Source organism: Ambystoma mexicanum, chromosome 2p, assembly GCF_040938575.1.
Source record: "Ambystoma mexicanum isolate Mex_15411 chromosome 2p, UKY_AmexF1_1, whole genome shotgun sequence".
NCBI lineage: Eukaryota > Metazoa > Chordata > Amphibia > Caudata > Ambystomatidae > Ambystoma > Ambystoma mexicanum.
This window is the reverse complement of record NC_090923.1, coordinates 557,370,922-557,395,045: the sequence shown is the minus strand read 5'-3', so window position 1 is coordinate 557,395,045 and position 24,124 is coordinate 557,370,922. Positions and strand designations below refer to the sequence as shown.

Sequence of the window (24,124 nt, the reverse complement as noted above, 5' to 3'; positions counted from 1 at the left end):
GTGCTAGCACTCATCTCGCACCAACCATTTGAGTGCATGTTTAGCGGAAGTTACATCCGCCAGATGCATCGGTGAGATTCAGTTTCTGGCAGCCTTTGAACCGTATATGACTTATCACAGGGACAAAGTAGTTAAGCATACACATCCAACATTTCTTGCATAAGTGGTATCCTCTTTCCACATCAAGCAGGAGACTTTGCTACCAGTTATTTTTTCCAAACCATCTATCCCAAGCAGACCACTGCACTGCCTAAATATTAGGAATGAAATGTTCTATATAGACAGTACTAAGTCTATCAGGAAGGCTGACAACCTCTTCAACACGTACGGAGGAGTTCAACCAGGTTCTATGTCATTTAAAGTAACCATTGCCCACTTGATAGCAGCGTGCATTCCCTTCAGAGAAAGCTCTTTCTAGGGATCTTCATGCTATCGGAGCTAGAACCACGACTGTGGACTTCCAGAGACTGTTTTCGTGTAACGTTAATGCAGAGGCGGCAATGTCGACCTCCCCCCTCAGCTTTCTGCAAACGCTACTGTATGGACACAAATAGCAGACCTGATGTTGGGTTTGGTCAGGCAATCCTGCAGAAACTCTTTGCTTATAATTTTTCCTACCCCTGAGAGAATCTATGCTTGGTAGCCTCCCATAAAGTATCGATTAAAGGGGACGAGGCATAGGTGTAAGTATAAGTTACTCATCCTAGTGACTACTGTACTCCTCGTCCATAGTCCATAGTCCCCTTTCCTTCATGTGCCCCTACTTCGACCCCCCCCCCCCCCCCCCGTAAAAAGATGCCATTTTTATATGATCTGTCTAATGTAAGGGAATAGGGACTGGTGGAAGTTGCTGATGGGCGGAGTCTACATGCATACTGGCCACTCCCTGCTTTTAATTTGGAGGACAGTTTTCGCTATGCAAATATGCCAGTCTCATGTTCATGGGATGGGCACATGTAAAGTATGGAGGAAAGGGAACTGTGTCCTAGAATATTTTAATGAGTGTTGTCAGTTTCACTTCAATATACATTGTCTTAGAAGTAATCACAAATGAGCAGTGTTCCGTACAGCCCAGCAGATAGAATGAGTGCGCAATCTGAAGATTCTTTTGTTACAAAAGAAATTCAAACACTACTACTATTGTTTGCCCAAGATGCAAAGTTTGCAGAAAGGGGCAGACGTTTACTGAAAATTCTGGTTCGACAAGTACTACCAGTTTCTCTGTGGGCAAAGATAAGCGACCACAAAAAGTCAGTAAGGAAAAGGACATTTTTTGCATTTGTATGCTGAAAGGTTGTTGCTAAGCACAGACATGGTTCCCTACAAGCTTATCAGTTTTTATTTTCTGATTTTAAATATTTTAAAATAGCTAATGATCAGTGATATCTCAACCCTTCTTCAAATGGCAAACATGAAAAAATAAGACTTGTAGAAATCAGTATTGGGATAATTCCTTGTTTCAGATCACATTAAAGATTAGGAATGAAAAAATCCCAAACACGTTCTTGAAAATACCACATCATGATCCATTTGGTGGTTAGAAAGATATTTATAACACACTAATTAATACCTTTCATCCCTAATTAATAAACGATGAGGACCTATCCATTAATCAACGTAGCAGCATGGCAATATACTGCTGTTCAAGAATCAGAGAATATTTTTATTCACAAGGCCCAATTCCCGCAAATGCATTTGACATGTTGACAAACGATTCAGAGAAGTAACCTAGGTAAGAAATGAGTAGGCATTTTATCACTCTGCGTGCTTATGGTGCCCGTGCCCAGGAGAGGGTTTGATATATAAACCCACCCTCTGCCTAACCACGGAAGCTGAATACGATCCTCGCCTCCGACCTTGGTCAGCCCGAGTACCTGACTCGGACTCAACATGTCACCACTTGGCAGCCAATGGGGGGAATAGGAATAGGGAGAAGTTGTACATAGGTAAGGGTTTTTTGTTAGAGTTGATAGGGACGGGGCTTTCGTGGCACAAAGCCATAACCTCTTGTACATGTTATTGTCACTGGGACTCAGTCTTGTTTTGTATATGTTAGTCATACATGTCCTGCATTACACACTAGATCTAGACAAACCACATCATGTAGGCACACAAATCCAAACCTAAGCCAGAGTTGAATACCTCAGCATTGTAAGTAAGTGCACATACCAAAGAAGCACACATAGCATAAGTGGAAAGCTGAGCACGTCAGCGTAGCAAGCACCTTTCTTCAGTGTCAGTACATGGGATACATTAACAGAACAAAAGTGTTTCCTTGCAAAGTTCATACTGATTGTGCGATCCTTCTGGCTTGTTCTTTGCCCGTTAGCACCACTTTTTCCCTCACAGCACAGGTGAATCCTGAAGGTAATTAAATGAGGTCTCTTTGTTCGAAGTAATCTAGGCCAAGACAAATATACACTTTTCTATTATGCACCTTTCTACTTTGAGGCACATTGTTGTGCGGACTACTCCTGAAAGACTCCTATCACTGTACGTATACCTCTCTTATGCCACAGCATCCACAGTGAGGATTCCCTGGGCTGATCTATTAGAGCCAGATAGTGCGATTGGCTGAAATGAGTCAGCAAGCTCTGTGTAGGCTCATCCCCTGTACCTATCAGTGACCACTGTACGGCCTGATAGAAGATGGGCTGTGATGACCAGGACCATATGGAAGATTCTGCAGCAAGTGCTGCAATAACGGCTGAGTCGTCCGCGCATGTCTGCTCTCTCCTCCACCGGGGCTGGTGAAACACACCCTTGCTAGTGTGGCGCTTCATGCGTCCTGGCCGCGCTGCTGCAGGGGAGGCTGGGAAACGTAGTACTGAACTGCTGCGCGGCATAACCAGGGCATGTTTGACCTCTTCAATAATGCTTAACCACCAGGGGCAAGACCCCTTCTCCCACCACTCAATCCTGACACATGGATTGTACCTCTGGCGTGCAATCTGCATATATGCATATGAGCCATTAAAAGGGTGGGAAGTGGTTGGACCTACATTACCTCATAATTTGTATGTGCAAAATGGCAGCGCCTATCGGAGAGGCTATTGGATTGGCCATGGACAAACGAGGGACACATCAAAAAATCCAGGTAGATGGTGATACACATAGGGGTAGCAAATCACTTGCTTTTTAACTATAATCCACAGTTCCCCTAGTGTGTGCAATTAGATGGGTTCCATGTGTTAATTATGCCGCAAGAATATTGCGATGCAAAAATATTGCCAGCTTTTTGCAGCGGAATTCACACATGGACCCTGCGGGGGACACCCCCTCTACCCCCCTGCATCATTTTTTAATGTGCGGGGGACACCCCTGCAACCTCTGCTCCCACATAATATCCTCCTCCCCCAAATATTCCCTATGGCGAACCAAACGGCCATATCTACGGCGATATTTTTGTTGGGGATATTATGTAGTGATACCATTTAGATTACACACAGCTTTATCTGAAGATCGCGTTCAATATACCGCGACGCAAGCACAGTCTGTCTCTCATCCAAGCCTGGATGTCAAGTGCCTACCTGAAACTCAACCCGACAAAGACTGAATTATTTCTCTTTGGAAACCCCATCAAGCATGACCAAGTGCAGAATTGGCTGACTAACCTGAAACTTGGTGGATTCATGGTTCAACTCTCACCCGTTGCAAAACCTATCTGCATTACCACAGACTCTGATTTCCCTTTTCAACGCGCACATCACCAAGAAGACCCAAGCAGCATGGTATCTGCATGCCTCCCCCCGCAAAGTCAAGCTTTTTATCCCTGCCCCGACGTTAAGAACACTTGTCCAATCTCTGGTTATCTCTCACCTGGATGGCGCCATTTCCTACTCCCAGACGTTTTAGATGCCACCTTGGCCTCTTTAAAATCTGTCTAGCCCACCTCTTTACAGAACAGAGAAAATGTAACCACCTTTTCCACATCCTCAAAGAGCTGCTGGAGCTGCCACTTTGAGCACACATCATGTAAGACACACTGCATAACCGTAAAAAGTAGTGGCAACTTAAATACAACTGTACCTGGATGAGAAACTCCTTATCCCCAGAGGCCAGTGTACCACCAGAAACCAAAACATTGCCAGATTGGAAACAAAGAACTGCATCAAAGAAAAAAAACAAGAACATTGGCTTTTTGCCACTATGCATCCTATCTCTGGAACAAGTTACCAACACAAATACGACAGACTGCCTTCATCCTACATTTCTGCGAGGCACTGAAGACAATACTCTTAAGAAGAAATCTCACCAATTGCTGATCGCGACACACTTTATAAATGCCAAGCATGTATACAAATCTGCTAGGTCTATTTTCACTTTTATTTTTAACACTTTTCCATTTAACTCCACTTTCTGGTAAATTTGTGCTGTTTAACTTTTTCACATTTCACCTTGCTAATGATCGTTTTGCCTGAGACCACCAATTGCAGGTTGTGTCCACTCATCATGGCCAGGTCTGCTGAGTCACAGACCAATTAACTCCCCAAAAAATGGGTGGGTGGGTTTGCGGTTAGTCCTTCTGGGCCCAGAGATCATACATGGTATATTGACCACTTCTGGACAAATATAAAACAAGGCTCTGGATAGATTTGTGCCAAACCACAAAATTATTGCGAGTTAGGCCAGACATGTGATCCTGGCAGAGGTGTGGCGCAAGTCCTTCCTGTGGTTTGGGCTGTAGGTAGGTACAAAAACGTATATGGTAAGCACAGGTTTATACCTTATACCGCCTATATAGTCCCCTCCACCTGACAAGTTACCCCTCCCCCCCACTCCGCCCCCAAAAGATGCATTGAAATCCTATTTGTGTGTCTATTTCCTTCGGGAACTTCATAAAGATTTGTGGAAAGGCACTACCATTACCACTGACTCAGATTTGTACATACACAGTCCACCACACTACAAATTAAACATTAACTTACAACTCCACTACTTCACAAAACCCCATTTAACTAGAGCATGGATGTGAGCTACCTGATATTTAAAACGAATAGTGTGAAGTGGTGGTGTTGTGTGATGGATTTTTTATTGGGAAATACTTCAGTAGTATTGTGTTTGCCCCTTAACGTTGGCATTCGCAATGTTTGTAGGCTTCACCTTTTCAATTTTTAAAACTGAGCCCTTGTTAGGAAAGATTTGGTGCAGTACCCTTTGAGTGCACTACAACAACCTTGACCTCCTGTCAATAGGAACCCAACCTTTGGTATAAGTCTGTACACAGGTTGGTAGTGTGGCTGAGCAGCCAGGCTTATCTCAAGAGGGGTCCGTGTGAGCAGTAGGGGAGTTGCACAGAGATTCACAGTGCCAAGTATCCAAATAAACACTTACACTCAGGGTTTCTTGATTGAGTAATTATTAATTAATTTAAGTCAGTTTGAATAAGCCTTCTTCAGAAGGGGCAATATAATAGTAACACACAGATACACTCCAAAATACACACTTTGAGTTTCCCTAAATCAGCAAATACCTATTTGGAATGGCACACAAGACACTTCCTACACCCTCAGGTGACTTAAATAGCTAGGGCACTGTGGACATTAATATATCACTGGTACATTTTAGAGCAATACTGAGATGAGTGTTAAAGTAAAGAGATTTCAGAATAAAACAAGAGATCACACAAACATTCTTAAGCAGGTAAGTACTTTTGAACCCCCCAATGCAAAGTAATTTAACCCTTTCCTGGAAGGAAGGGACCAACACACAATCAGAATCGCGGAGTCAAGGGTCGTTAAGAGAGCCAGGCCAGTCAATGCCAATTGTGCAAAAGTCTAGGTGAGCTGAAGCACTTCTTGCAGGTAAGTAAAAGCCTTACAAAATGTTTTAAGTCTTGGTACGAAAAGTTGAATCAAGTAGGGACATAAGCTGGGAGGCTTGTGACTGGTCGAAGATGCAAGCAACTCTACAAAAGAAACCAAGACAAGTCTCAACTGAGATCAAGTAAGGCTACAAGACCAGAGGTAAGTTTTCTTAGACTGTACAGTACGTTTGGTTAGAAGAAATGGTTCCCACTGGCTTCTGTTCCTGTGTGGCTCTGTAGATCCTGTTGTTCCTGGGCCTCAGTTGTGGGGACAAGAGGGAGGACTTCTGGGGACTCCTACAACACAACGGGATGGTCAGAGGCAGAAAAGGACCAACTTCTATTCAGAGACACTTCGCGGTTTCAGCTCCTCGCGTCTCAGCAAATAGCACCACTGCGGTCTCACGGATACCACTCTGGAATTTCCTCGCATCTGGGGTCCAGCACTCTCTTGAGGGGGCTCAGGCTTGGTCAGTCCAAAAGTGATGCACTCCGTTTGGTGTTCCTCTCCCTGCCACATCGGTTCCAGCAGTAGCAGCAGTGGAAGTACAGCCAGCTCTGAGAGGATGTCCAAACAAGTTCACTTTGGAGTTGGTTGGTCCCACCAACTCAAGGGGAGACGCCGTCCTTGCAGGGCTTCTTTAGTCGAGGCGAATTCAGAGCTTCAGCACAGCAGCAGGGCTTCACCGGGCAAACCAATGGTCCAGGAGTTGCAGCAGACATCTCTTCGAAGTTCTTCTTCGGATTCTTTCGTCCAGTGGTCGACTCTGCCTTCCAAGCCAAAAAGCCTTGCCTTTTATGCAGGTTTCTCCCAGTCATTCCAGCCTAGCTGTCAATCCCACAGCAGGGTAGCTGTCCTTGCTGGACAGTCAGCCGGCCAATCACCTTTGGGTGTATTCCTGTAACCAAGGGGATTAAGCACATGGCGTTTTGGGCACCTACCTAACTTCCTACCACTGCCAGATATACTGGAGCCAGAAGCGGGCTTCACTTGTGAATCCTGCCAAAGACAAAACGAACAAAGGGACCAAACCTGGTTTGGCGCACACAGTAAATCTCAAGAAGGACCTTTCCAACAAGAAATGGCAAAAAAAGAACATGCCATTTTGACTAAATGGGTACCCATGGGTGCCTTACTGAAGCTGCGAACGCAGCCTGCTGTAATAACACTTAATGGTAGTAAAAGGTAAACCACAGCCTCCAGCCATTAATTGTAGAAAGGGTAACATAAAAATATTACATGAGAAAATAGACAAAGGGGATTCTAAGTAACCCCTCCAGCACCCTATTGTAAGATAGTGTGTGCTGGTTCTAGAAAGTTACAAATGTAAGAAAAGTACATTTCACTTCACTGCTCCTGGAAACAGTAGTTTATGCAAGAGAAGGTATTTAAACCTTTGGGAAATCTGAAAGACTTCCCTGTGCCACTGCACTGAAGGTGCTATGTGTCACAATGCAAAGAGTGTTTAAATCACACAAAAATACACGAGAGAGTGAGAAAAAAGTCTCACTCTCTCCAGGTTGAAAATCAAATATTTTTATTATTGATTCAGCTGAAATAATCATCTTTTCAATATAATTCATACAATTCATATAAAAAACATTGAAAATTAAAAAGTGCTAGAGTCCAACAAAAGTGCTGGGGGTCTCTAAGGTAGAGAGGAATTAGCACATTTCTGAGAATTCTCCCTAACAGCCCTACTGGCGATGCAGTTTTACAAAAAAATTGTTAGGTTGCTGTCTATTCAAAGTTAAAATCTACAAACAATAAAATGCCAATGCAATTCTGTGATAAGCGTGCAGCTATCCCCACTATTAAAATGCAGTCTAGCTGCACACATAACGACTAGCTTCACACATGACTCTCCTGCTCCCACATACTCTGCAGACTACCACCCAACACTGATCCACTACATGCACCTGTAAGGGTGCAGAAGGAGGAGACTGACACACAGGTGGCATAGTGATTGCTATAGACTTTTATTATTCAAGACAATAAAGAGAAAACCTAACTGTCCCTCTCCCTAAGAGGGGTTTCCCAGCCTCAACTAAAATACTAAGGGTGTTGTCAGAATGTCTGTAAATCTGTAGTCCAGCATCCTGTGTCAAAAAGCCCAGCTTATGTCCCTTACACTTATAACTAAACTAAAGGTTGTGCCAATGTTCTTGATCCAGGAGAATGATGAACCCTAGTCCAGGAAAAGGGAGTCACAGTTCTGGTTGTGATCTGCCTTATAAGTTCTTTACGTTGGGGAATGACTTCCTTCCCCTTGTCCTTGTATTTCAAAAACGGCTTGCCAATCCTGTAACACTCTGTATCAGAAAAGTCTCTCTTTGTCACTCCAGGGGAGAATTACTCCTTCCCCTGGCCTCTTTGCTTGGTATCTGACTTTCACTGTTTCACACACACCACCACAGGGTATGGCTCCCTTCCCCTGATTGAAGGTTCTGTGGTCAGATTTCTCAATTGTCAAGCGAATGATTCCGTTCTCTTGACTATGGCTTTTCTTTAACCTGGGGGAATGACTCCATTTGCCAGGCTTCTCTACTCATTTCCGCAGATGTAGCCTCTCTTCTCCTGCTAGATTAGTTTACAGTCAACTTCACACTCCGCTGTAGCCAGTGGGAATGACTCCCTTCCCCTGGTTTCCTTTGTTTCAACCGTAGGTTTCTCAGCTATACAGTTCATGCATCAGTAGGTTCCTCGACTCATGCTTTCCCGATATGCCCCACTTGGTTCTCTGGCTTGCGAAGTGTTGCCAGGAGGCAGAGGACTCCGCTTTTTCTCTTGCTTTCTTTTGTTGGGGGTCCCAGACCCGCATTTCTCTATTCAGTTCTCTGGACAGACTTGGTTCAATAGCCTGCCAAGTACTGTCACGAAAAAGGGGGTCATTCTCTCGTGCTTTCTTTTGTTGTGGGTCTCAGACCCGTATTTCTCTATTCAGTTCATAGTTCTCAAAGATCATCTTCATCCCAGTACATTTGGTTATGTCAATCTCACATATGTTACTGAAGTACATGCACCTACTCGCAATATAAGAATGTGTGACAGAAGTGGGGCTTAAGGAGTAAGTGGGTGGAGGGTTGGAAAACTGCGTTCTCCCAAGATGTTCTCTCTTGTATTCGCAGAGGAAGTCTCTTTCCATTATATCCGCCTGCTGAGTACCACCCCCAGGGGGACTATCGGGTTGTGGCCTCACCTCCCTGGCTTCATGGGAAGGGACACCCCCTCCGGGAGAAGTGATGACTTCTCGGGAATCGTCACACACCACTCAAAGACACATTGCACAACACCACTAACATAAGAAAGCAGCTATCCCCCATGATAGAATTTGGTCTAGCAGCACACAAATGTTTATCCTGCTCTCCCATACTTTCCAGACTACCTCTCAACACCTATCACAGTGCCAGCTCGACATGCTTGGCTAGCAGGGACTTGGCCATCCCTGCCTACCTTCGTACTGGCTACAATGCCAACACGCGTTGTAAAATTCTGACAGCGTTCCCATACCTGGACTTCGGTCCTCCTCGGCGTTCAACCTACAGCACATTGAGACCATACCAATAGTGAAAGGCGCTATACAAATGACGATTACATTACAATTTAAAGGTTTAACAAATTATTAGTTATTACATAACATAAAACTAATATTGGTGGAATCTTCTTAAATATCTTTGGGGGGATTACTGTTTATTTGTAAATAGTAGTTTGTGTGTACATCACTGATATATACATAATTGTTTGTTGTGAGTGCCAGTTGTTTTGTGTGACGTGGTATGAAGGTGATGGTGATAGTACAAGTTATTGTGAGGTTCTTTCAGTGTGGTTGTGTGTGTTTCAGATGATTTGTATATCATTGCTAATATGTGGCTGATATGGGCCTGGTGATGAATTCTGCGCACAATAATCCCCCCTGAATAGGGAACACCCAGACTGCCTAGATAGGGTATGCAGACAACACTGTTGAATTAGATCCCATGCCTATCGGCCTGCAACGTTCAATTAATGCACTCGGTAGCCAGTCATTGCATCAAAATAATTAGCATTGAATTACTATCCATCGAAATGTATTCATTGAAATGTTTTTCCATTGAAAAGCATATTCATTGAATGAATTTTGATGGATTTTTAGGGTTTGAGGGTGCCCTTAGGGATTGCGGGGGGGTTGACAGGGACCCCCCCAATAAACTTAGGGTTAGAGTTAGGGTTAGAGTAAGGGTTGGGTTAGGATTAGGTTTAGGGGGGTGCCATTGCGGGTTGGGGGTTTGGGGGGGGGAACCCCCCCAATAAAGTTAGAGGAGGGTGGCCAGTGCTGAAATCATTTAAATTTAGCACTAGACAGCTCCCTCTAACATTACGTTAGGCATGTTTCATCGAATTTCCATGCAAAAAAAGTAAAGTGTTTATATAACGAAACCCTATTCGATGGAAGGGTTTCGATGCATAAACACTTTGCAGTTTATGTATGGGAATTCGATGAATCATTTTTCGATGGAAATGATTCAATGCATCTTAAACTTTTTGTTCACTTTTGTAAATTTTTGTGAATATTTTGCTCACTTACCTAAATTATTTGGTATCCTTGTGTAACCTTGTGAATATCTTGTATACTATCTGATCCATTTATGTAATGTTCTCCTGATTTCCCATGCATAACCTGCAAACACCTTGCATTCTTATGTCTTATTCTGTGATCGATACGCACTGTATACCCATACACATATTATGTACTTGTTGTATTCTACCCTCATTGCCTATTATATGTAACCTACGTACCTCAAGAAATGCGCCAAGATGCCTATGGGCCAGGCGCGCAATACAAATAAACTAAATACAAATATAAATCATTCTCGATGGAAAGACTAGCAACCATGCACTCGTTTCTTATGCAACTTGAAATCATTTAGTTATCAATGCTGCTAAAACAAAAATACTGACAATTGGGCATAAAACCAAGAATCGTTCCTATAAATGGATAATTGATTGTAGACCCTTTGAAATTGTAAATAGTTGCATCTATTTAGGCATCCCGTTTAATAACCGCCCCAAGCTGAATTTTTATGTTCATTTTATGTTCACTAAAACTATTAACAAGTGGTTATCATTAAGACGATTTATTTGTAAAAATGTGGCTATAATATTGAGGATATTTGAACTATATACAGAACCAGTATAGTTCTGGGATTCTTGTATGGTGTAGTATCTATCCCAGAGTCCAAAGTTGTTTGGTTTGAAAAAGTAGAGGGGAAATTATCACGCTCAATATTGGCCGTACCGAGTTCCTTACCAGTGGAAGCATTAGGATGCAAATTAGGTCTTGCATCAATACGTTCCCTCTGGTTAATACAGAGATGCAAGCTCTATCTATCTCTCTTCCCTTCTTGTCTTCGTCCACATTCTTTATTGCAGCTTGTGTTGGGCAAAGCTTGTATGCAGTACCCTTTGGGTGCGCTACACACAACTCTGACTACAGGTATAGGAAACCCAACCTTTGGTATAAGCTTGTACTACACAGTTTTGGTCGCATGTTGAGCAGCCAGGCTTATCTCAAGAGGGGTCAGTGTGAGCTGTAGGGGAGTTACGCAGAGATTCACAGTGACAAGTATTCAAATAAACACTTCTATACAAGGTTTCTTGAATAAACAATTATTAATTCATTTTTTAGTCAGTTAGAATAAGCCTTCTTCAGAAGGGAGCAATATAAAAAGTAACACACAAATAGCCCTCAATACTGTGCACTTAGTTTCTAATCCAGTAAAGACCCTTTTGGGATGGCCCACAGACACAACCTACACCCTCAGGTGACTTCAATAGCTAGGGTGCAGGGAACATTCATATCTTACTGTTTGCATTTAGAATACATTTAGCAGTTGGCAAAAGAAAAAGGTTATTGGAACAACAAGAAACCACAAATATTCTTAAGCAGGCAAATACTTTTGGATCCCCTAAGCGGAGTCATTCAGTAAAACTGGATAAGCCAAAGTCATTGGGCAAAAGTCTTATATAGGATGAAGCACTTCTGGTAGGTAAGTAGAAAAGTCTTTGCACAATGTTTTAGAAGTCTTTGAAGAAAAGAAGAATCAAATGTAGGACCACAAGCTGATTAGACTTGTGAGAGGTAGAAGATGCAAGTAATTCTACAATGAGAGGTAAGTTCTCTCAGACTTACCTATGTATTGAAGAAAAAGCACAGCAGATGACTTCTGTTCCTGTGCAGCTCTCACTGTTTCTGTGCTTCAGTTGTGGGGACAAGAGGGAGGACTTCTGGGGACTCCTGCTCTGCAATGGGATGGTCACCGCTCGCAATTGGGAATCTTTCCAACATGGGGCACTTCGGTTTTTCAGCTCCACTGGACTACCACAAATAGCAACACCGCAGTTTCTGGCTGTCGAGATGGACTTTCCTTGCTTCTGGGGTCATGCACTGTGTTGAGGGGGCTCAGGCTTGGTCAGTCCTGCTTCCTGGGAGTCCGGAGGATCTTTCAGAAGCTCTTTGCCAACTTAAAAGCGACGCACACAATCTGGTGTTCCTCTCCCTGGCTATTCGGTTTCCAGCATCAACCATCAACTCAAGGCGAGAAGTCGTCCTTGCAGGGGTTTCTCTGTCGATACGAATTTGGAGTTTCAGCACTGCAGCAGGACTTCACCGGGCAAACCAACGGTCCAGGAGTTGCAGCAGGTGTCCTCTTCTTCTTCGGTTCCTTCGTCCAGTGGTCGACTCTGCCTTCCAAGCCAAAAGCCTTGCCTTTTATTCAGTTCTCTCCCATTCATTCCAGCCTAGCTCAGTCACCCATCAGGGTGGCTATCCTTGCCAGACAGTCAGCTGGCCAATCACTACAGATGCCATTTGGGTCCCGTAGGAGACTAAACACATGGAGTTTAGGGCACCTTCCTCACTTCCTGCCCACCCCAGACACAATGGAGCCAGAGGCGGGCTTCACTCGTGGATCCCGCCAAAGGCAAAGTGAACAATGGGACCAAACCTGGTTTGGCGGGCAGAGTAAATCTCAAGAACGACCTTTCCACAAAGAAATGGATGAAAAAAAGAAGACCGGGGCCATTTTGTGAAAAATGGCACCCTTGGGTGCTTTACAGCAGCTGCTAATGCATCCCGCGGTAAATGCACACCACGGTAGTTAAAACAAAACCACGGCCACCAGCCATTCAGTGAGAAAAGGGGACACTAGGTAACCCCTCAAGCACCCTATTGTAAGATAGTGTGTGCTGGGTCTAGAAAGTTACAAATGTAAGTAAAGTCAATTGCACTTTACTGCTCTGGGAAACAGTAGTTTATCCCAGAAAAGGTATTTAAAACTTTGAGAAATATGAAAGAATTCCCTGTGCCACTGCACTGAAGATGCTGTGTGACACAATGTAAAAGATGTCTATGGAGTTTATCGGACTCATAACCAATAGAAACAAAGAGTTCAAAATCACATTAAAATACACGAGAGAGTGGGAAAAAAAGAGTCTCGATCTCTCCAGGTTAAAAAAATCAAGTCCTCAAAATCCAGCAAAGTTGCTGCGGGCCTCTAAGATTGAAGGAACTGGCACATTTCTGAGAATTCTCCCTAACAGCTTGTAGCTGGTGAAAGTGAGCAAACTTGTATGAATCCTTTTTTGGACAGATTACGTGTGACTGCTTGTAATCACCTGACTCAAATTGGTATAACGTTTGCCCAATCAATCCAATCTCCCATTGTGGACATTCTATTAAACAGTTTTGGCTTCTGTATAAGTATTAGGTATTTGCCAGGCACTGCTATTTTATGTCTAGTTACTTGCACCATTTTGCAGCTGCTACCATTATTGATCAGTTATCACTGCAGCAATGCCTGGCAAATGGCTTTTGTTTCAGTCTGTCTCGGTTGCTTGAGTCAGATAGATTAGTATTAATACAGCATCATAATTATATTGCTTAACACGAAATTAATAGTTCTAGAGTGCAAACTGCGGTCATATAATAATTATCTGTATTCTGCTATGATTTCACTACAAACATACAATGGGCCTCCTTACGAGTCCGGCGGTAGCCGTGCCAGTAAAACTGGCAGGCTGCCGCCGGACTTGTGATGAATTACCGCCGCCTGACCTGCCGGAATAACCGGGGCATTACATCCCCGGCGGTCCGGTAAGTGAAGCAGCGGCAATTGTTACTCCCCATTCTCATTCGGGTTCCATCGGACTAAATGGGAATGGGGAGGACGGAAGCACCGGCACTGTGTGCAACATTGCCGGTGCTGCTGTCAAAGTCTGCTGGCAGGTGCCGTTCTGCCCGCCAGGTCCCTGGCGGGTGAAACGGCACCTGCCAGCAGACTCGTAGTTTGCCAGTCCGGAAACAACGGTGCCGGTAAGCTTACCGGCATCGTTGTTTTCGGACCGGCAAACTTGTAATGATGCTCAATGTACGGCTGTTTCGAAAATAAAAGGATAATTCTCCTTTAGGCAACCCAGGAAAATCCTCAAGAAAGGTGATCTAAGATCACGGGTAGTATAGCTCAGTGGAAACACACCGGTCTTGGAAGCAATATGATGCAGAGCAACACAAGTTCGAATCTCGGGTCTGTGCTTAACGAAGCGTGTTATAAAATACGTTGTGTGAAAGAAAATGTCTTATTCGCTTTTTTTAATGCAGAGACAAGTTGAGACAAGCTGCCGTGACTCCCCCCCCCTTTCCAGGCCTGGCTTCTGTGCTCATTGCAAACGGGCGGCATGCGCTGGCGGCCTGTGTGAGCAGCTGTCGCAACGCAGCGTAGAAACTGCCTCTTCCAGCGTGTGCTCAACCGCAGCAGCATTGGCAGTGCAGCTCCCGACTTCGGAAGACAGTGTGATTTACGTAAGCACACACAGAGCTGTGTTTTACGTACTGTTTTTGCCGCAGATGACCAGTGGTGGTTGGTGCCCGCCCGTCTTCCCTGGATCTGTTTACTCTGGGCCAGAAATGAGGAGAGCGCTGCTGGGTCTGGGTACTGCACGGAGGGAAGGGTACGTGCTCCAGGCAAGAGTGATCGAATGCTGAAATAAAAAGACTGCCCTCTGTACAGAAACACAGACTGCAGAACCAATGGCATCCTCTTGACATCATTATCTGCATAGCCAATCAGGTTGTGTTTACATCAGGTGACACTGCAACACCACCCACAAATCAGTATATGGACAATGTGACAGCCATTTTATAAAACGTGTATCTTTAACAAAACTTATTTATTTGGAAAACAAAATACATTAACATATGGGACATAACCTAAAAGATGCAGTAACTATTTTAAAAAGCATCAATGAAGTCAAAAAACTTAAAAATAACATTAACAGAAACAGATGACGACCTCCATTTTGGAAGTAAAAATGGCTGACAAATCCACCACACAGTAGAAATTCAGCCAAAGAGTGCAAAAAGAGGTATGTCGTGGGTGGAGATACGTGGGAAGGGAGCGGAAAATTCCATCCATTTCACTTGGCAAGGGACTTTAAATGGGTGGCACACATAGTCAAACTACCATGTATCCATCCTCATATGTCAACCTGCATTGAAAAGCATTAAAACAAACCTGCATCCAAAGCTTGTTTCAAGCTCTCATGTTAAAGCTCTTATTTCAATGACAATAGTTGCGGCTATATCGGTATCGCTTTCAGCACCACCTAATAGCCAAAACTAAAAAGAAGACTTACGATATGGCTTTGGTAAATACATTGCTGCACTCTTTGGGGAAAAAGATGTACGATAGCTACAGCTCTCAGAGTTTCAGGAAAACGGCTCCGCGCTCTTATCTTACTAAGTTGTGCTCTACAAATAAGTAGATTTATTACTGATCAACATTTTAACATTTTACCGACCTGTGAGCACACAGGAAGATGGATTGATCTCCAACATAAAGACAGGACTTGTCTTTGTAATTCAACTGCGGAAACAGCTCGTCATGTTTTAACAGCTTGTGTTAAATTGAGAAATCAATATGTAAAAAGTTATCTGCACCTGGCAATTAATGCCAGGTTTATAGAATCTGACCAATTATGAGGTTTATATTTATAGTTCTGAATCCCTGGTCATCACCACTGTTGATTTTTTATGTATGGAAGGAGGCCTTATCCCTCCTTTATCACTTTAAAAACTTAGGAGTATATGTTTTAACGAACTCCACCTGGTTCCTCTTTCTATTATTGCACACATCACTTTTAGTCCATGATCATTATGTATGCTAGGATAAAGTACACTTTTGGATAAAGGTTAAATTAACATAAAATATGTTATTTATTATATGTTGTTTTTAATGTCTTCTCCAGCATGGTGTCTGCAAAAGAAAAAATCTGTTTCAGTTTCATTTCTGAACTGTCTTTCTCCTAACAACCAATCATCATACTTCCCCAGCCAATGACTGCCCTCTACCTAAGCCCCTCTCCAGGCAGCCATCTTCAAATGTTTACCGCACGTTCAAGTGTTGGGAGGCCTCATGCTTTGTTCTTTGAGTTTTTTGCTGTGTTTTTGACATCTAATGCTTCGTCCAACCCTCTGGACAGCGAGGGGAAGAAATTTGACTCGATGGGTAGGAAGGTTATCTACTCTGCGGTGACCTCGATCAAGGCTGCCAACGCCCTCTCCATCGTAGCCAGGTACGACCGGGAGCTGTGGTTTAAGCTAGCTGTTCTCCTGGACTTCCTCCCGGACGACAAGCGGGTCAAGGCCTTGAAACTTCTTTAAGAAGGTGAGGTGGCTTCGGATCATGCCATCGCAGTGGCCATGGACATTGCGGACACAGGGTTTTGCCAGATGGCTAACAGCGTCTGCCTTTGTCGTCGTGGCTTGCTCAGGGCCACCAACTTTAGGCAGGAGGCCCAGACAAGGGTTTTGGACATGCCCTTTTAATGGGGACAACCTGTTCGGAAAAGCGGTGGATGAATCCTTCCAGGCCATCAAGGCGGACACAGAGACGGCACGTGCCCTAGGCACTCCACCACAATGATGGCAGTCCTTTCGTTCCTCAGGAGGGAAATCTAGCCAATCTTTGATGGGTTTTGGGGGGGACTCCACCTCTTACAGCCAGCCCCCAATCTCTTCGACCCAGGAAGCCAACAGAGGCTGCTCCAATTGTTGTCAGGGACCGCTGGGCAGCCCGTCGACCTCCAAACAGGATTGAACCGACCAGGATGTCGGGACCCCACCCATGCACCCCGGTGGGAGGCCGGCTGGTGAACTTCGTCAGCGTGTGGAAGACCATCTCCACCGACCATTGGGTGCTGGACGCTCTCGCCCATGGACACACATTAGAATTCCAACAAAAGTGTCCCCGAATACCACCTATTTTCCGGCAGGAAAATCGCATCCCTCAGCTGCTGCTGGAGGTGCGGGCCATGTTAAGGAAAGGGACGATGGAGCTAGTTCCAAAGCGGCTCCGGGGCTCCGGAGTTTACTGAAGGTACTTCCTCATATGAAAGAAGATTGAGGGCTGCAGGCCCATCCTCGACCTACGACGACTGAACAAATACATAAGATCCCAGAAGTTCAGGATGGCCACTTTTCAACAAGTGCTCAGACAGCTGAAAGAGGGAGACTTTGTCGTTGTTGGACCTGGAGGATGTGTACTTCCACATCCCCATCCACAAAGGACACCGCAGATTTCTGCGCTTCGTCGTTCAAGGGAAGCATTACCAATTCAAGGCCCTTCCTTTTAGATTAAAGTCAGCACCCAGAGTCTTCACAAAGTGCCTGGCTCCGGTGGCGGCCCATCTACGACTGCAAGGGATCCACGTCTACCCTTACTTGGATGACTGGCTCCTCCGGGCCAGATCGAGGGACATTGCTGTTGACCACACAGCGAAGACCGTCCGACTACTGACGGGTGTGGGGTTCTCAGTGAATTATGCCCAATACTGCTTCACTCCATCGCAGGACACTCTGTTCCAGGGATCCTGGCTCAACACAGTGTTGTGCCTGGCGGCGCCGTCGGAGGAGAGGATAGCAACCATCTTGGGCAAGGTGCAACGGCTGTTTACACCGAAGATTGCCATGATGAGAGCCATCAAGTCCCTTCACGGCATGATGTCGTCATTTACCTCATTCGACTGAGCAGGTTGTGGAAGCGCCCGCTACTGGAGTTCCTCGACGCCCGTTCTGTCCAGGCGTCCGGAGGCTTGCAGGACAAAATCGTGCTCGACAAGGAGTTCCGTTGGATGATGAGGTGGTGGGGCGTGCACCCCAATCTATCCGGAGGCACAGATTTCCAGACCCCCCCCCACACCCCTGTACCAGGGTGGTCACGACGGACGTTTCACTGGAAGGATGGGGAGCACACACCGGCAGTTTTCACGCCAGAGGCCTGTGGTTACCGGAGGAGAAGACATTACACATCAACATTCTGGTTCTACGGGTGGTATTTTGGGCCCTGAGGGTGTGTCTGCCATCCCTCAAGAGCACGGTGGTGAGGGTCTTCATGGACAATACCACCATGATGTTTTATATACGTGAGCAGGGGGGGGACACCAGATCCCCACCGCTCTCCAAAGAGGCGCATGACTTATGGCATTGGGCCGTCGCCCAGGGGAGGTTCCTCATTCCGTTTCACCTGGCAGGAGTAAAACACAACGTCGCCTACTCCCTCAGCAGGGAAATGCACTCTTGCCACGAGTGGGAGCTTTGACAGGATCAAGTGACTACCTTTTCCTCAAATGGGGCAATCCCCAGATCGATCTGTTTGCGGCGGCGATGAACACCATGTGCCGGAGGTTCGCCAGCAGGTTTCCCCAGCCAGGGAGCATAGGGGACACATTCTCATTCCACTTGGACAGCATCTTTCTGTATGCGTTCCCTCCGTTGCCTCTTCGAGTCATCAATCTTCTCAGATGGTGCCAGTGCAGTATGATCCTCGTCGCTCCAGAGTGGCCGGGGCAGATCTGGTACCCAGACCTTCTCAGCATGTCAGCGTCCCCTCCAGTCAAAGTACCAGTGGTCGCGGATCTTCTCGCCAGGGTCCTAAAACAGGGCTTGCAATCGATGCGGATACAATGGGGTAGCAAACGAGAAAGCTAATTGGCCCACAGAATTGTTCCATGAGACTTCCGAAGGCTTCCAAGGTCAGGATCCTCCAGTAGGGGTCGAGACTGGTTGTTCCCACTGGTCCAGGGACTGAAGCCCAGATGATCTCAAGATCAACAAAGGAGCATGGCTTTGCCGGGATTGTTGAAGACCATGCTGGATGGCTGTAGCGATGAGTTCTGGGACTTCATCGAAATTCTCATCTTTTTAGGGGTCTTGGCTCCAACGATCTGTTGAATGGTTACAACAATTCTCCTTTTATCTAGGATTCGAGCTAGAGTCAATACCCAGCCTACCAATGGTGACAATCTGCACCATTTAAACTGGCAGGGGCTGTCCAGTCATGGATAGTCTACGGCCACCAAGTCTACCCAGTAACAGACAAAATCTGCAGCCGGATGTGGGTATTGTGACTGTTTATTTGGTCCCAATCCTCAGCCTGGCCAAACTCATACCGCTGCTTTGATCACAAAAGCTGAGGCTTTTTGTGGGAAAGGGCTTACCATACATGGCAAATCCAGCCCTGAGATGGCATGAGGCAGGCCAGGGGCAAACGAAAATCTCCTGGGAGCATATTTTAGAGCATATGTTATTTTAAAAGCTGTTGCATGGTAAAGTGCAAAAGCGCATGTGACAAAATAAACATAGTATTATGACCTCTCTGCACCCTGTATTACAACCATCACCATTGTAAATGTATATAATTCTGAATGTACCACGATTTACCTATTTGGTCTGCTATTTCTGTTATATGTGGGTACTCTACACTGTATATACGTGCCCATCTGTGTATAATGATAAGTAACCTTGTAAAAATGTATAACATGTAATGCGCCCAGATACCCGAGGGTTTGGTGTGCTATACAGCTAAATAAACAAAAAAAGAAATACGGTTGAAAAATATACACTGCCACCAGATCGTCTTGGACACATTCTGCAATTAGCCACAGTGCAAAGTATCCCTACCGCACCTCACTGTAAGGTAATGTGTGCAGTGGGAGCTGAGGCACAGATCCAGTCAGTTCACGGAGTGGCAAAGACGAGAACTGCTACACTTCTCCAGGACTCTCCTCATTGACCAAATCATTGCAAATGAATCAGATTTGGTTAGAGGGGCCGAGCAAAGCGAAGGCTTGAGGTTTTGAAGCTTTCAACTTTTTGATGGTGCCTAAGATACCTTTGTGGGAGACTGTTTGGAATGTTGTGAAGGGAGGAGATCTGTTACTAAGTGTAGGATATGACGAGGTAGCGGATAACAATCGTTGGATGGATCATCTGTTCACTTTTGCAACAAAGAAAGCTGCCAACTTTTCTCTGTTCTTGTGATGGTTCCTATGTGTTGCCTGCTTGTGCTTGGTTTGTTATTTCTTTGAAGATGGTAAAGATTTTCTCCGCTCTTGGCAATTTCAGGCGTTTGCATTTGGCTTTGCCCTGTGGGCTCTGAGATTTGTTCCAAAACCACTCGGGTATCCAGCATTCTTGTTTGTGGAGTGCAAGTTGTCACTCAAACCATTTTTATTTTGCATTGGAAGCAATTTTGGGATGTTTCAGTACATAAGAGCTAGGGCATTCAAGGTTTTACACACACTGTGTGGAATTTGGTCAGCAGGGCATCTGCGTCACCAATGGGAATGACGTAATTTAGAGGTAATTTAGGCTGAAGGACAAGAGCTTTGCAGAAGCCCTAGGGAGATCTTTTTTTCAGGTCTAATGCATATGTGTTCTTGAGGTTTGTTCATTGGTTTTCCTGTACATGTTAGGTGGTGCTGATGGTTCCACGAATCAAGAAGTGATCTAACCAGAGCTCCAGGGTTGTAGTAACGTAGGTTAAGTGCAACCATAGCATGGAAGTTATGAGTGGAATGAGAATGAAAACGAGAATGAGTGGGGCTAAGGATCAGCTGTATAAATCTTACATTGGACATGATATCCAGGAGTTTGCATGTGTCTTTAACTTAATTCCAAATGTTTGTTTCCTTGTACCAGGATCATATCTGAGGTGTTAGTGGCCTCGGCCAGGTGCTCCATCCACTCTGTAGGGAAATGTGTGACAGGGCCTGTTGTGAGGTAGGCTATTCTAAGTATGTGTTTGTATTGTTGCGGGTTCTGATGGCTAGGTGTTCAAATTAGTTGTATTGCCTGATGTTGGGATGAAGTCCTGTGAAGCCTACTCATTTTTAGGTGCATTAAAATTGGGATCATATGCATTTAAATTACAACTAAAATAAAGGGAAACAGTGCATTAAACGTTCCCCTTGAATTGGCATGAATGGACTATTTCAAGTGGAAAGCTTTTGATCAGAAACTGTATTTCCATTTCTCTTGTCATCCTACAGCAGTATGTACAGTCCTGATTACATTACCCAAATCACTTGCTAGGGTTTGTAATTGTCTTGCGAGGATAGCTCAGGGGCAACGTGCACGCCTTGGAAGCAAGACGACACGGAGCAACACAGGTTCGATCCCCGGGTTCACGCTTTGAAACCTCTGGGTATTAAGCATGTTATAAATAAGCAATCATATCATATCAATCCTCTCTAGATATGCACCCTATACAGTACAACTTGGTGCATATCACGGTGCATTAAACATGCTCCTGCTATTGGAAGGCTCATTGTACAGCTTGTTGCTCTTTGGAAATAGTTTGTAGCTTGATCATATACCTAAATGTTAGTGTTCCTCTCAGAACAGCAATACCCCTTGCACTAATAATGGTTGGTTGTCCGTTTAGTTTGTGATCCAATATGTTTTGAACAGCATGTTGGAGAAGTGAATAACCATCCTGTACCATTTGTCCCAATCTCTACTGCCATTTAGGGAGAGATTGGCCAGTCAAAGCTGACAAATTGTGCCTCCCTGGAAGCTGCCAAGAAAGACTTTGAGAAGAAGTTCAAGGATAAAACCAAGAATAACTGGGCTGATCGTGAACATTTTGTGGAGCATGCAGGGAAGTACACTATGATTGAAGTGCAGCGGGGGGACGAGGAAGACGGAGAAGCAGAGGTCACTGTGAAGGTGAGTGGCACACACTGATACAAACCTTGTCCCCAAACGTTGCTGCAGCTGTACTTTCCTTTCTTCTGGAGCAGGAGAATATGGGGCGGGAGAGGCACTTCACATGGGTGGCAGCACTTACTTCAGGAGCGAGGATTGGTAGGGATATCTCGGGGAGGCTTTTGACAAGTGTTTGGTTTCTTCCCCGGGCTTGGACATGGGAGCGACGATTGGAGGGAAAAGGTGGTATCATCCCTCGAGAAAGGCATGTAGTGGCTTTCTGTGGCAGGGGAGGCATGTCACACACATGATCTAGTAGTTGTGCAAAATTGTGCTATTTTGCCTGGGGGTGCATTGGACCGTTTGTTTAGTGGAACAGTGATTAGATCGTGCAGCGGGTACATCATGTATGTGTTTTCATGGGTTAGTGTGCCAGGCTATCATTGTGCATGGATGTTGGATTGTGAATCTGCCAAAGGGAGTCCAAAAAGGACCTTGGTTAGGGAGACATTCAGGGATGGAAGGAGCAGTAGCGGCACTTTATTCTGGGAAGGTTTTAGGAGGGCTTTAAGGACTTCAGTTCATCTGGATCCCTCTGGCATAGCTTGAGCACTGTCCATATCCTAACCCTCTCCTCACTCTTTCAGGTGGACACAGTTGATGGGGAGGTGCAAAAGGTAAAGACGACGATCCGACCATGTTCCCTGGACAAACCCACCCAGGATCTGGTGTCTCTCCTCTTCAGCAACGACATGTTCAGGGAAGCCATGCAGACTATGAACATAGGTAAGACTCCTTGGGAGTGGGGGGAAGGAAGCCACAGAGACAGCGCTGTGTCTGGTGGTGCAGGGAAGACGCCCACAACGATATCTCTGTGCCTGGGCAGAGATCTATAATCTCTGTAATGCAGCTCTTACACATAGTCAAGATGCAGAGGACATCAATGCACAAGCCATTCTCTTGGGCAATGTCCGTTAAGAGTGGAGGGTAAGTTAACGTATCCTATGTTGTCTCTTTAAGGCACTAATTTGCTCACTATACCGAGAGAAGCAGCATTGGCGAGGTAAGCCTTTCTTCATACCTTGCATCCAGGCCAGGACTGCTTTCCTGCACACGCCAACCTCCCTTTCGAGCTCCCTCATTGGCTGTCCTTCCTCCCCTCTTCCCAGGCCAGCCACACAGTGTTAGGATTGGCCAGTGCTTTTGCACCTGACTTTAACTGCTATACATTAGAGACCCTCCTAGGGCAGCCTTGCCCAGGCAGCCGTCGGCAAGGGGCAGCTCCCCTGTGGGCAGCTCCCCTCCCCGTTTGCCCCATTTGCTTGTGGACGCCTCACAAGTCATCCTACAGCGACAGCCAGCTAAGGTGGTACGGGCGGGGAGCACAGCCATTACTGTGCTCCAGAAAACCCTGCCACTCTTATACTACTACTATTGTGAACTGTTCTGCATTATATAGTTGGCCATTGTGTGCCATTGTGTTGAACTGTGATGCATTCCACAGATAGCCATTGTATTGCACTGTGCTGCATTCTATAGTTAGCCATTGTGTTGAATTGTGATGCGCACTGTAGTTGGCCATTGTGTTGAACTGTTCTGCATTCCATAGTTAGCCAACGTGCTAGGCTCCATACTACAGTGTTGAACAATGCTGCTCTCCGTAGTTAGCTTGTGTGTTTTACTGTATTGTGCTCTATAGTTGTCCATTATGCTGAATTGTGCTGCGCTACATACTTAGCATGTGTTGAAGTGTGCTGTGCTCTGCGGTTAGCTTTGTGCTGAATTGTCCTGCAACCCAAAGCTAGCCATTGTGCTGAATTGTGCTGAACCCCATAGTTGGCCTATTGTTGAATTGTGCTATGCTAGTTGCCCATTGTGTTGAAATTGTGCCGCACTCCATACTTAGCTTTTGTGTTGAACTGTGCTGCACTCTATAGCTGGCTATCGGGTTGAACTGTACTGCGCTCCATAACTAGCTTGTGTTGAACTGGGCTGTGCACCATAGTTGGCCATTGTGCTTCATTGTGTTGCACTCCAGGCTTCGCTATTGAATGCTACATGTGTTCGCGAAACCAGTTGCATTGTAGGCTAATACACACATCTTTAAGCCAGCAGTATCATAATTACGCATATAACCTGGAACTAGACCCATTGTAGGTACTGCATATACTCTGAAATTAGCCGTATTGAATATTGAAGATGAATGCACTCATCTTGAAACTAGCTGCACAGCAGGAACAGCTCTATTTGATTTGAACTACCTGTACTATAGGTCACACACAGCATTCAGAAGTAC

At 45.2% G+C, this 24,124-nt stretch overlaps 1 protein-coding gene across 2 annotated transcripts in view; it reads left to right on the top strand.

Moving 5' to 3' along the window:
• The window catches only part of LOC138566555 (protein mono-ADP-ribosyltransferase PARP3-like), a 238,599-nt gene that overhangs the window by 84,553 nt on the left and 129,922 nt on the right, over positions 1 to 24,124 (top strand). For both annotated transcript variants that reach the window (XM_069644028.1, XM_069644029.1), the window contains 2 exons: positions 21,652 to 21,849; positions 22,476 to 22,614. In XM_069644028.1, coding sequence (XP_069500129.1) covers positions 21,652 to 21,849; positions 22,476 to 22,614 — 337 coding nt within the window. The remainder of the gene's footprint in view (positions 1 to 21,651; positions 21,850 to 22,475; positions 22,615 to 24,124) is intronic.